Source organism: Lagopus leucura, unplaced genomic scaffold (assembly GCF_019238085.1).
Source record: "Lagopus leucura isolate 7727_CA_CO unplaced genomic scaffold, USGS_WTPT01 Super-Scaffold_73, whole genome shotgun sequence".
In the NCBI taxonomy this organism is placed as follows: domain Eukaryota; kingdom Metazoa; phylum Chordata; class Aves; order Galliformes; family Phasianidae; genus Lagopus; species Lagopus leucura.
Window position 1 is genome coordinate 83,055,829 of NW_024962252.1, and position 14,631 is coordinate 83,070,459.

Genomic DNA, 14,631 nt, shown 5'->3' on the forward strand with positions numbered 1-14,631 from the left:
TTTTTTTGTTTGCTTTGTTGTTTTTGTTTGTGTCTTTTTTGAAATTGCACTCAGGAAGATTGCTTGAAATTGAGAGATTAATTTCCTCTCTCTTCAATGGATAAATGTTTAATAAAAGAACACAGCTTTTTCAGATGGACTTTCAAGTGTTACTGTACAAAATACACAAGGTTTGCTCCAAAAATAATGCGTTCTATTTTATGACATTGGCCCATGACAGCAGAGGCGGATGTTGGTGGTATGACAGTAGAAATTGAACTTTACCGCCAATATCCCTTACGTATTGTTGCTGTGTGACAGATGGCAGCAGAGAGGCACTCTGACAAAATAGTATGTGACATGGACGAGTATATGGAGCAAAGGTGTGTTGTTGAATTCCTCCACGAGGAAAAAATGGCACCCGCTGACATTCATTGATACTTGCTGAATGCTTATGTAGACCAAATAGCGGATGTGAGCACAGTGAGGTGGTGGGTGGTATTTTGCCACAATAGTGACACCAACAAGAAAGACAAGCCACATTCAGGACAGCCACACACAGCTGCCACATCACAAAATTAAGAGTGTCTCAATCAGCTCATCTGCACAAATCAGCTAACTGGTGACTGTATTAAAAAATCACGTTTTGTAGCTGAGAATTTGCACTATCAAATAGTCCTGTTGTGCTCTGTGTATCTGTTGTAGTTTCCATGGAAATAAATAGGAGGCATCACTGCAGAACTGTGTATGCAAAGTGATTCACAGATTCCTCAAGTCTTTCCAACTCTACCAAACTGAGAGGCTAAACTCAAGTCAGATATCAGAGATATATGTGTGGGAGGAAGACCTGGTAAATCACACAATATCAATCCTACCAAATTTGACAGGCTTCCTAAAGCTAATATCCCTTGTTGTTCCATGTCCAGTTCCTTGTAAGGCAAGGACATTAATGGCTGACATTGGCCCTATATTAAACAAACAAACCATCAAATATAGATTTTTTAATATTTACCTCAGAAAGGAAGCACTTAAAGACTGGCGAAGGCATTTCTGATTGTAAACACAAGCATTAAGGATGTATTTTAGAGGGGAAAAAATAATGATGCACTTTAACACTTATACCAGTAGTGCAAATCCTTTAGAGTCATAGTCGAATCATATCATCATTTTCTTTTATATTTGTGGTAACAGCATGAATCATAATGAACTCATTTTATATTAATTCAGGTGCCATATATACCTCTATGAGAACTCCACTGTAATTCAGTATGAATTAACTAAACTGTTATTTTAGAGTGTTCTGGCAATCACAGCATTATGCAGCATCTCTGCTATGAGGAGCAGCCTGAGGGTCAGCACTGTGGGCTCTTGTTAGCCCTCCCAGTATGGTTAGAGAACAATGATCTTTATTAAGTGGATGCATTATCTGTTGATTTTGGTTCTGCCTCTGCTTTATATGACTTCTACGGAGAAAACTACAGAATAAAAAAAAAGAAAATTATATTTCAAAACAAAAGTCTAGTAGTTTAACTTTCAGATGTGAAGCCATTTTCTAGATCAGGAAATAATTGTTTTTGGCTAGGGATAAATAACCTCTCCATCTCACTCATATATGTTTACAAACCACACTGTGAAAACCAGACCAGAGTTTACTTACTTTCCAAGATTTGCTAGATGCTCCTCAAGAGCTCACAAATCATGAAATACCAAAGAGCACATTTTCATGACTGCAAGGCTTCAGGAGCACATGGAGAACAAGAAATTATGCAGGTTCTTTGCAATTATTAATTCTAGGTAGCTAGATTAAATCTTAGTTCCACTGAAGATAAAATTATTGAACATGGTACAAGTACATTTCGCTTTTGAAAGGAAACCCAACAGTATAATTTAGCCTTACATTCTGAAAAAAACTGTATAGTAACTAGGAGTCACTTGCACATGTATCCATTGTACCTCCTAAACTATAATCTAGAGGTCAAATCTTATCTACATCAGTTTCACTGACTATGAAAGAAAGTAGCCTTTTGCAAACACAACAGCAACTAGTGCTGGATTAATTCACTGAATAATTTCATAAATCACTTATTACTATCCTTGTTATTTCCTATACGACTCCACATGGCCCTGAAAGATAAATTTGATTTTATCTTTGACCTACACAGAAGTAAAGTGAAGCTTTTGAGAAGTGACCACCTTAAGAAAATTTTCCTTAGTAAGAAGAGACAAAGCCACTTTTTTATGTGAAAAAAACTTCAAAAGAGCAGACTTCAAACTATATGGCAAGCCTATAATGAATCTGTTCTGAAGAAAACATGACTTCTTTATTGAGGTCATTAAGAATACTCAACAGAATATCTGATTCCTTTTGTCATCACACAAGTCTCTCCAAATCTTTTCCTGAACAAAATGGGCTATTTTCTTTACATTGCATTATCTACATATTTAACATGTATATGATAGAGATAGAAGGGTGTTGCAGGGTGTTGCTGTAAAGTGACACATCTCAGGGCTATACTCTCTCAACTGTTTTCTTTTGGTTTGAGAATAAGACAAAAAGAAATATGTACATCAGCATATCATCTTCCAAACGATGTTTTTTTCCCCTCAAATCTGATACACAAATTACATATGTGAAGCAACTTTAAAAGAAGAATCAGGTATACTTCTCCCTGTTTTTTCTATGAAACAATGATTTTTAACAAAACTTAAATTGATCTTAAATTCACAAAAATAAAGGCCAGAAACTCAATGTCCATATTCCGACAACATTACTCTTTGACATTACTGGGACCCTTAGCCCAGTAAATCTCAAAGCCAACCTTTTATTCATCGTGTCATTTTTGTGAAGGAGCTAAGTAAACTGTAATCCTGCTTTCCATAAGTCGCCTCAAAGGTGGCATATTAATCCCCCTTAACTTTGCCCATTCAGTAACAGGCAGCTACACACTATATATGCCAAAAGAACATACTAAAGTCCATGCTGTGCAAATCCCAGTTAGACTATACATCTACTCAACATCAGCAAGACCTAATTAGCTTTCTGCGTTCATGGAAATATGCAGTAACTTCTGTGTGAGAAGACGGGAGATAAAGGATGGCCCCTGAGGTCTATCAGGGAAATGCCAATTTATGATGTGCAAAGTGTTGCAATTCTGAGGTTTCCACCTGAAATCAAGACAAAAATCAAGAAATTAAAGAAACACTACTTACACTTAGTAGACTGAAACTCACCAAACAACTAAGCCAAGAGCGGGAAACAGTTTCGGTGCTTCTGTGGAAGGGGGCTACATTAGAACTCCATTAATCTCCAACCACAAGAATATACCTCTAACATGCTGAAGTATCAAAATTTAAGGGTTTTTTTTTTTTTTTTTTTTTTTTTATTTTTTTTTTATTTTTGTTTTTTCAACCACAGTATTTTTCAGCCACCTACTCAATTTTAAAATACTGACAGACAGCAATTATGGATGACGTGACCAGTAGGCAGCTGAAAAGATATGCTGGAAGTGGGAAAAAAGGTTACACAATGGAAACTTTCTGATCAAACAGTTGCTTGGTAAAAAATCTTAAAACTGTCTTTTTTTTTAAAGCCTTTTAATGAAATGAGTGATGCAAACAGGGAAGTGGGGAAAAGAAGAAAAAAGAGCATGGTAAAATGTGTTCACACTTATATGTACTTTCTGAAGTTCCAAAAAAGGTGAGTAAGGAGGAGAAAGAAGAAAAATGAGAGTACATTCACATATCCCTTGCTGATCATTGTGTAAGTGAAAGCATACCACGATGAAACAGTGAAGGCCCTAATGCCCTTCTGGCTGCCAAATTCTCACAAGACAGCAATTCTTCCACACTTAAGTACTAAAGAGCTCATAAGTGGAAAAAGCAGCTTTTCTCCACAAGGCAGAGCAACAGAAGCCAAATGCACTTAAATCCCTCCCACCAATTCTAAATGTAATGAAAAATGTCTAACACACGCTATCCATACATCACCAAAAAATAACAGTTCCAAGGGAAAAGTACTCCACAAGCTTTAAATGACAAGAAGATATGAAATTAACAGAATAATTTTACAGGGTACAGAAGAAAATAATTTCTTTTATAAAACTACTCTCACAACTTATGTTTTTGTTTTTAAACTCTGTAACAACCTTTTTATTACATTTAAAAGGAGAGACAAACTATATGCAGTAAACATTGTGCTAACAAGAACATACAACACGTAGGTTTATAGAATCATATCATAGTTTGTGCAGAAAGAGCCCTTAGAGTTGACTTCCAAACTTCTGACATGGTCTGGGAACCTCCCACTAGGCTAAAGCACCATCTAACCTCACCACACACACCTCCAGAGATGGTGCATTCACAGCTTCTCCAGACAACCTGCTCTAGTTCCTCCTCACTCTCCCAGAGATTCTTCTTTGTATCTAATCTGTCAAGTTATCTAGATTTATCTGTGTCCATGCCCCACAGGCCCACTGGCCAGGAAAGAGGAGGGTAGGGAGATGGGAGCTGGGCACAAAAACAGGACAGTGGCAACAATCCAAGGAGGAAAGTTAATTTTACTAAATATGATATCAGAAGTTATCATATGAGATAACAGAATATATAATGGTTTGACCAACCTGATCTCCTTCTATGATCTAGTGACCCATCTGGTGGATGAAGGAAAGGCTGTTGATGTGGTCTACCTAGACTTCAGCAAAGCCTTTGACACTGTCTCCCACAGCATTCTCCTGCAGAAGCTGGCAGCCAGAGGCTTGGATGGGTACACTCTTGGCTGGGTAAGGAGCTGGCTGGAGGGCCGGGCACAGAGAGTGGTGGTGAATGGAGTTAAATCCAGCTGGCGACCGGTCGTGAGTGGTGTTCCCCAGGGGTCGGTGCTGGGGCCTGTCCTCTTCAATATCTTTATTGATGACCTCGATGAGGGCATCGAGTGCACCCTCAGTAAATTCGCAGATGACACCAAATTGGCTGGAAGTGTGGATCTGCCTGGGGGTAGCGAGGCCCTACAGAGGGATCTGGACAGGCTGGAGAGCTGGGCTGGAGCCAATGGGATGAGTTCAACAAGGCCAAATGCCGGGTCCTGCACTTCGGCCACAACAACCCCAGGCGACGCTACAGGCTTGGGGCGGTGTGGCTGGAGGACTGCGTAGAGGAAATGGACCTGGGGGTATTGATTGATGCTCGGCTGAACATGAGCCGACAGTGTGCCCAGGTGGCCAAGAAGGCCAATGGCATCCTGGCTTGCATCAGAAACAGTGTTGCAAGCAGGAGCAGAGAGGTGATTGTTCCCCTATATTCAGCACTAGTGAGGCCGCACCTGGAGTACTGTGTCCAGTTTTGGGCCCCTCACTGCAAGAAAGATATTGAGGCCCTGGAACGTGTTCAAAGAAGGGCAACAAAGCTGGTGAGGGGTCTGGAACACAGGCCATATGAGGAGAGGCTGAAGGAGCTGGGAATGTTCAGCCTGGAGAAGAGGAGGCTCAGGGGAGACCTTATTGCTCTCTATAACTTCCTGAAGGGAGGTTGTAGTGAGCTGGGGGTCGGCCTCTTCTCTCGTGTCATTAGTGATAGGACCAGGGGGAATGGTTTCAAGCTACGGCAGGGGAGATTCAGGCTGGACATGAGGAAGTATTACTTTTCAGAAAGGGTGGTCAGGCACTGGAATGGACTGCCCAGGGAGGTGGTGGAATCACCGACCCTGGGGGTGTTCAAGGAAAGACTGGATGTTGTGTTGAGGGACATGGTTTAGTAGGAGCTATTGGGAATAGGTGAACGGTTGGACTGGGTGATCTTTTAGGTCTTTTCCAACCTTAGTGATTCTATGATTCTATGATAATATAATTGGAATGAAGGTTAATAAATCAAATAAAATGATAGAGAGAGTATCCAAAATAAAAGGCCTTACTCCGAATTGAAGGCGAAATGGCTGGGGAGCGCACGCACACACACACACTGCCCCATCCCTGGAGATGTTCAAAGCTTGGTTGAATGGGGCCCTGGACAGCCTGGTCTAGTATTAAAATGTGGAGGTTGGTGGCCCTGCCTGTAGCAGGGGGGTTGGAGATTCAGGATCCTCGAGGTCCCTTCTAACCCACTAACATTCTGGGAGAGAGAGAGATCCTGTGAGTTGTGGGTCTTATCTTCCCCTCTGAACGCAAAGTCCTCTGGGGTATGTAATGCTTCTCTTCTGAGAAAGATGGAAAGCTGTCAGTCCACAGAACTCGAGTATTAACTCTTTAATTCGCTGTGCTTTACATGATGTTATGATGTGGAACACCAATAACAGAAATCATAAAACCATGACACTAACTTAAGCTGAACACAGCACCGCAGGTGTCATCTCATGAGAGCAGAGCAGAGGGACACAATCACTTCCATCACTCTGCTGAACAAGCTGCTTTTGATGTAGCCCAGGACATAGGTGGCTTTCTGGGATTTAAGTGCTCATGCCCTGCATCTCATCCACCAGCAACCTCATGTCCTTCTCCTCAAGGCTGACCTCAATCCCTCATTGCCCAGCCTGTATTTGTGCTTGAGATTGCCCCAACCCAGTTGTAGGACCTTGTACTTGGCCTTGTTGAACTTCATGAGGTTCACATGATGTTCCCACCTCCCAAGTCTGTCCAGACCCCTCTGGTGGCAAGTATTGTTTCCAGCATGTAAGTTTGGTCACATATTCCCAATTTGCAGCTCTTTTAAAAGAAGTTTGTGGAACTTTATTTGTCCAACTACAGTCTTTATCCTGTTTTGTAGATACATTAACATAGTCATATGCATTTGTGCACACAGTTATATACGTATTTAGCTAGTTAAAGCACCCTCTAAGCAATTTAGATTTTTTTTCCCCTCACAAGGCGAGGATAACGCAATGAGGCCCTAACACGATCAGTTAAATGTTTTTTTTTTTTTTTTAAATCTCAGTTTAATTGGAAATAGTTCATATTTTGTCCACTAAGCCACATGTTTGGATATCTTGCTTTCTAGCTCACATTTTTCACCCCGCTCCTTCCCTCTTTCTTTTTTCCTTTCTCTCCTTTCTTCCCAGTAAGTCTTTGCCACGTGCACTGGGATTTCAGTAACAGGGTTTGAAGGTTTCTAAGGGTTTAGGAGGGAAAATCTTACAATGCGACACCAATACAAAGAACATTAAATTATCAAATAATGTATTTAGCAGCGAATGACATACCCTTAATTCCTTTTAAAAGTAACATAATATCTTACAGAATGCTATAAGTATGCAGCCTTACAATCACTAATTTTTTGGAAAGTGTTTCAAGTGCTTTGTATTGAAATTATATATGTGTCTGTTCTCCCACACTTTAAACCAGGCAGACTTGCAGGGGAAAAATGAAATTCATATAAAACTAAAATAAGAATTATAATCATAGAATTATATAAGAATTATCTAAGAATTAACTAAAATAAGAATTATAATTCTTATTTTATATTGAGTATGATACCCAATGAGAAAAAAAAAAAAAAGTATGTTGCTTAAATTCAGTGATTTCTGCATAGCTTTCTCTGTTCTGATATAATCTATCATATAAGTAATAATAAAACCAAGGTGAAATTCAAGGATATATGGTATTAACATCAGAAGTGTTGAATTTATCCAAAAGTGTTACATGTAGATAATTCCCATTGGAAAACATTTCTAAACAAAAGAAAATGTATTATTTAGCTTCCATAGCCAAGCAAATGCACATTTCCAAGATAATTACACAGAACAATAATGTAATGCTTATTATTTATCTATTAATGAAATAGAAATTGACGTTTTATTTGAGGGTAGAAGGAACACCCGAGATGGATATTCTCCAAGAGTGGCCTGTCCTCAGCTCAGTTGTCTTGGAAAACATTAAACAATGAGATGCAGTACACAAGAACCATCAAAAGGGAGCACTTTTGAGCTACTGAAACCATACAGTAGGCTGAAAACCACAATCTCCTAGCTGCAGACAATGATACTATCTCAGGTATTTTATGTGCTAAAATGATCATTAAAAATTAAGCACCACATATAAGCTGCCATTTAGAATATTAATTTACCTTTACTAATCATCTTTTTAACTTGAGGCTAAAAGAGTTCACTTACCATTCGGATACTCAGGCTTAGCCCATGAGATGTTAAAGGAGTCAGATGAATATGACTGGGCTTTTGGAGCAGGAACACCTTCTGGCGTACTCTCATCTGTTACAGCTGTGCTAGCTTCGCTTATTGAGCATCCACCTCCAGTGCAAGCCTTAAAATATTAATCACAACAAATAAACATATTTCAATGTAATACCAACAGTTTTTGAACCTAGCAGTGAATTATTTCTAGTTTTATAGTTTTTACATATCTGAACTTAGTAAACCTGTGTTTTTCATAAAAGTCTTATCTTAAATTTAGCTAACTCTTATCTTAACAAAAGAAGCTACTAATGATACTCAGTTCTTAACTGCAATATTGATAGAACCTTATACTAATATTTGATTTCCAGCATTTTGCATTTGACTGAAAATCATAATCACAATTAGATTTCAAACGCTTTTGCAGAAACAGTTAAAGAATACTGCAGTACAGTATCTATCATTTATAGGATAAAATTGTTCAGGAATTGAATAAAGAATTGTCACAACTTTCAGACAGTATATGCTAACCACCTTGTAATGCACCTAAAGAATTGTCTCACTGAATAGTCATTCAGAAAAAACAATCATACTCAGAAACTTCTGCATTTCATGACAGCAGACTGAGTGGTGTGCAGATGCAATTAAAAGAGTAAAACAACACTGTATTATAAATCAATACGTAACAGTTATTATTGCATGTTTATGGATAACAGTCAAATCATTTGTATTTCAGCTATCAGGGAAGAAAAGATTGATTACACCACTTTTACATTTTGCTTGATTATGAAGCAATGCAATGTGCAAGAATTTGCAGATCGCTTCATATACCAGGCTTTTAAAATTTTACATGCAGAAACATAAGGCCACACAGTTAGCCCATTACATGCACCGGTTTGCTGATTATTCACACTAAGATCAATGGCAAGAGGAGAAGCTATAGAAGTTAAAAAACATATTCAAGACTATGTAAAACTCCGCATTGATTTTAAATGTTCTTTTTTTATTTTATTTTTTGCTTTCAATTTTATTTTTAGCAATAAACAACATCAAACTCAAATTCAATAAGGATTCAGATATACTTTTTCATTAAAACTTATGTCATGATCTTTCTTTTTTGGTTGTATGTTGACGTAGGCAAGTAGTGCTTTCTGGATCATCAGCACACAAAGAAAAACCATCCTTACAGTCCAGATCTCCAGGAATAGAATGCTTCTTCCAATCTTGTGTATATTATTTGAAAGGATTATTTTCAGGTTTCTTATTTCCCAGTGTGTTTCAAATTGGTAAACAGTCAACATTATTTCCTGCTCCACTTCAGAGCTGCATACCCATAGGTAAAAAAGAGAACTGTTTGTAAATGAGAGGCTATTTTACACACCAAGATTGTTTTGATTTCACTGGAAATTACACTCTCAACACAACAAAGAATCACTCCTGGTATTCAGTTTGGGCTATCAAATAACAAGGAAAGAATGCAAACTTCGCTTTGGGAATATACAGAAGTGGCATTTTCTTCAAATGCCTTAGTGTCAGCTTAGACAGATGCTCACATAACTCTAAATATTTTCCTTATCAAAATGCTTAAGAACATCATCCTTCCAGCAAAGCCAGACTGCTCTTCCAATTATTTTGCTTCTACTGACTTCACAAAGGTCCAAGAAAAAGACCTCTGGAAGACCTCTTTCTCCTGTGTTCCTTGCTCCCTTGTTAAACGAGCTCCATTTAGCTCCTTAGCAGCTGAGGGCTTTTCAGTTCAGAAGTTCATTAACTGCAGCCTTTCTATTCATTTGTTTCTTGAATTTCATGAAGATCAATTTTCATATCTGGGAAATTTGCTGGTATATGAAGTTTCTGATTCTTCTAATGAAAATCGATAAGAAAAAGCTCATCTGCATTTTAAATTGTGGTATTTTAGATTACTGCATCCAAACGCAGAGGACATCAGTGAGACTCCAGTGATCCCACGTAGAGATACTCAAAGCCATGAAATCCTACAGCCTACATTTGAGCCCCATTGTGCCACTCTGATCTTCACTGGAAACAAATTTGGGACAAAATTTGAAAAAACAGCAATATGTTCAGAGAGCCAAGGGACGGATGCATGCCACGTAAAGAGGCCAAACACAATTATACTCCAGCCAGCATCTTAGCTAGCTTACTCACACAACACAGCAGCAAGGAGACGTTCAACAGAGACATCACAAAAGCACTCAAGCCATATAAAAGGGTGTGCCACTCCAGCTAATTTTAAATGCAGCCTTTTAGCTTTCCATTTGCTTCAGATTGGCCTGGACCGCATCCAACCAGCTTAGAGAAGGAACAGAGCAAAAGGAAATCCCTTTTGCACTAATCTGGGGAGACATGACCTTAGACTACTCGGCTGACTTTTGGAAAGAAGCATTAGACTTGTTTATAAAAGCTGTTGCAGTTGTTTACAGTACGCAACAATTCTTTTTCTACATACTAAATGGCAGTCATCAACTGTGGAAAAAAATATAACAGCATACAAAGATAAACATTTTGCTTAATGTGTCCAAACTTGTCATACAAAAGTTGAAGTCACTGGTCTGTGAGGTGCCGAAAATTCTGGTGAGTTGAGTGTTCAAAGCAAATTACAATAAATCAGCATTCAGTTTTCTGAAATAAACCAGAAACTAATTTTGTACGAACGCAAAACAAAATCAACGTTATCTGTGAAATGAGTAAAAAGAAAAAGGCTAGCTTATTTCATCCAACCAAAAAACTAGAGAGATTAAACAAGTTTCCAGAGTTGAAGGCATACTGTTATTTTTAATTGAGAGGTTTTCACAAAATTCCAAAAAAGTAGATGTTTCAACTTCATTCCACATGCGTTTGTTTTGATTTGTGTGTTTTTATTGGAAGGGTGGGGAGAGGATAGGGGTTTGTGTTTGTTTTCTTTTTTGTTGGGGTTGTTTTGAATGTTTTAAGAACTCCTGCTCTACCATTTCAAATATACCGGGCATCTCACGAGTTTTTGACCTGTTCATATGTTCAAAGCTGCAAGGACTCTTAAGTCCTCTAACCTGACTATCAGAGACCATTTTATCCATTTAACTATCACCAAAAGAAATGCTCCCTTCTTAGTTTCTTGTTACTGCTGAAGCATTGCAAATATATATATATATTTAGAAAATAGAAATATAAATAAATTAGAGATAAAATATAAAAATGAAGAGTTCCTAAAAATGTATTCAGTAACTTTGAGAAACGCTGCATATATTAATAAAATAAAAACAAAATCCGCATGCCACTTCACTGCTTTAACTATATCCCAAAGCAGAAACATCAAACAAAGCAGCCCTGGCTCTCCAGATCCAAGCTGTTAATTCTCCCTTCATCCTCTCTCCTTGCACCTGTGTTCAGGAGCTGGGTGGGAGAAGAGCAAAGCTGTGGCACAGCGGGACATCTCAAATACTTTTGATAGTCTTGCTTGCTTCTGAAGGTTTAAACTGATTGCTGAAGTACTGTCACAGTTTTGGACATGGTATTATTCTATATGCTATACAATTAACTGCACTGAGTTACCTATGCACAAATGAATTAATTTCAACACAAATCTAAGCTTTAATTAGACTGAATATCCTTGCTTTTTCAAGTTCAAGTCAGATTCTTATCGCCACCCAAAGGCAGTTTATTTTTTTTTTTTCCTGCGGTGTAATATTTAGAACATTCAAGAGCACGTTAAGAAAAAAATGAATGCATACCCAGTCTACATAAATGTAAATTTATTCATAATCAAGAGCTGAATATTTTTCTATGGCATTTATCAAAGCAAATATCCTTATATAGCTATTGTTATAAAACGAGCAATGTGCTTAAAACCAGAGACAATTCCCTGCCTCTGTATACATGTTTTTAGGTTTTCAGTGAACTGAGTCTTCTCTATTTCATCACAAAAATAAAATCATTGATAAAGAAAAGCAATAAAAAAAGACAGTCTTTTGAAATATTTAGAACAAGCAGCTACTTTACACTGAACTCTCTTCCTTTATACTATTTTATTCTATTTGTAGATTTTATGAAGAAAGAGAAAATTCTTATGGTAAAAAATAGAAGAAAACTTACAGCTACTTTTATGAGGTATTCAGTGCCTGGGAAAAGGTGCCGAATAGTAAAATCCAGAAAAAGTTCTGTGCTGTTGTAGATTACATCCCATTTTGTAAAATTCTGCTCATTGTTGGCAATATAAATAACATAGCGATCTAAGATTCCATTTAATTCTAACGGTTCTTTCCATCTGCAAATAAAAGTAAAATGTGATTAAGACTAGGAAAGATTCAGACTATACTCAAAAAAAATGTAAGGCTCTTCATGAACTTCGTGAGTTTTACCTCAAGAATTCGAAAACATAATTGTGCAGCCATAAAAATAAATCTAAGGCAAAGCTCTAATTGTACCCAACAGATAAATGATTACAGTAACACACAAAGCAGAGGCTACAAAATGGGCATATCACCAGAACCTTTCCTGCACTGAAGTTTGCAGAGGCTATGCCCATACGTAGGTTATACTGATTGCGTAAAGACAAAATGGAAATTAAGTTGGCAAGTGATAATCAGAAGGTGCACAGAACCACTAAACTAATCACTTCTATGCATTTAATCATAATAAATTTAATTTTATGTCACAAACCCTTCCCCTGATTGAACTCACTGGAATTCTTGAATAAACTGATGCACTATTGTGTTGTCAGGAAAGAAGAAATCCTTACTTACTGCACGTATATTGTTCTAGAATCCAAAATCGTCAGGACCGGGGCATCTACGTGAGATGGTGGCAGCTGTGCTGTAAACAAGGTGACCTGGGAACTGTTTGTACAGCCAGCAACTGTGCAGGCGGTGAGCAGAAACTGGTGGGGTGTAAAAACGGCTAAATCTAGGGCAGAAAAAGAAAATGCAGATGGCATATTTATAACACTTTGCATTTTAATTTTACCCTGTTTGTAACTTTCAGAAAGTAGTGAATTCAGAAAGCTCAGAGGCTGGGGAGCCTGTGTTTGTTAACTGCTTCAGATTTGACCCAGAGCAGTGACAAGAAGGTTTAGGGAGTTCAAGTCATACTGTACAACTGGGCCATCTCAACGAATTTCGGGAGAGCCTTCTTGGTGCTACATACTATATTAATTTGCCACAGTGACTAATACTTTGAAGAAGATCAAGCCATGGAAAACTATTATAGATTCATTAACACAGATTTTATATATGTACAAAATGTTCTGTACACTATACAAATGTCAAGCATCAGGACATACGATTCACTCTGTGCACTTTAAGCATGAACACAAAGGCAGCTCGCTGTTGCCACCACTGTTCTCTCTTTGTCTATCAAACATTTGTAAAACATATCTCAGTAAAAGACAACCTGTCTAATACTATAGCAAGACAACTGTTAAGTGGTTATTTATTTTGAAGCTATCTTGATTTTCAATTACTGCAGAAAATGGTGAATAAAACACAGTATCTTTGCTGAATAAATATTCTAAAATGACTTGAGCTTCATATATTTTTGGGATTTGTGTACTAATAAAAGAGTGTTTATCATAAAAGTTATACTAGTAGAGTAATTCAGATAGAATTTTCCAATCTTTTTTATTTTTTTACTGCAATACAAATTGCACATTTTAATGAGCAAATCCTTTAAGAAGAAATTTATGATTTAGATTTTGGCAACAGTGTGAGGTATACAAATAAAATGAGTGTGATATAAAAGCAAATTTTAATATGCCAGAATAGCTCTGTGTTTTTGCAAGGCGTAATAAATGCCAGTGTTTGCAGAGCCAAATAATATCCAACTATCATTTTATGAAAAATATTTGAGTACAAATTAAAAATTGTAACGGAATGACCATCAGACCATCACTAAAGAAGAAATGCCATAGACTCCATTTTCTTTCTCATTAGTTTTCCCTTTGTCTAAATGTGTGTCCCTACAAAGGAATTCCTTCTGATTTATTCTGCTTTTGTGAGGAGTGGATGAACTCCTGCCGTTTTTTTGTTTTTGTTTTTTTTTTTTTACACTCAGTTATCACTCAGTTGTATCATTCTATGAAGGACACAGCAAAATGTGAGTTAAAAGAAAAAATGTTGTGACTAAAAAATAAAAAAAAATAAAAAAATCAAAGAATGCCTGTACTAGTGACATATTTAATCAACATAATGGGTTTGATTCTGCCAGGGTTAAGCAGTGCTTAAGCAGTGGGTGAGAGGGGGAAGGTACACTCAGAGCAGGTGCTCCAGTCAGCTCAGCAAGCGGAGAAAGTTTTCATTTGCTTATGGTAGATGAATCTTTTCCTTATACAGACATTTGGGATTTTATTAGAGGAGGATATTTTTTCTCAACTTTACAGAATAGCACTCATCAAGGAACTGCTTTTTTGAAAAGTAGCTTTTACTGAAACCTTGATTTGATGCACACTTTAGCTCATGAGACCATCCACATAAATAAGAGTTTCTAGAAGTACCTAATTAAATTTGAACAGGGAGGAATCAGTCAAGGATTAAGAAAATTGAAGATGG

General features: G+C 37.4%; 1 protein-coding gene across 1 annotated transcript in view; it reads right to left on the minus strand.

Moving 5' to 3' along the window:
• USH2A (usherin) overlaps positions 1 to 14,631 on the minus strand; it is a 394,411-nt gene that overhangs the window by 180,327 nt on the left and 199,453 nt on the right. The window contains exons 35-37 of the mRNA XM_042878308.1: positions 12,832 to 12,991; positions 12,182 to 12,353; positions 8,075 to 8,222 (exon numbers count right to left, since the gene is read on the minus strand). Of these exons, the coding sequence (XP_042734242.1) occupies positions 8,075 to 8,222; positions 12,182 to 12,353; positions 12,832 to 12,991 (480 nt within the window). The remainder of the gene's footprint in view (positions 1 to 8,074; positions 8,223 to 12,181; positions 12,354 to 12,831; positions 12,992 to 14,631) is intronic.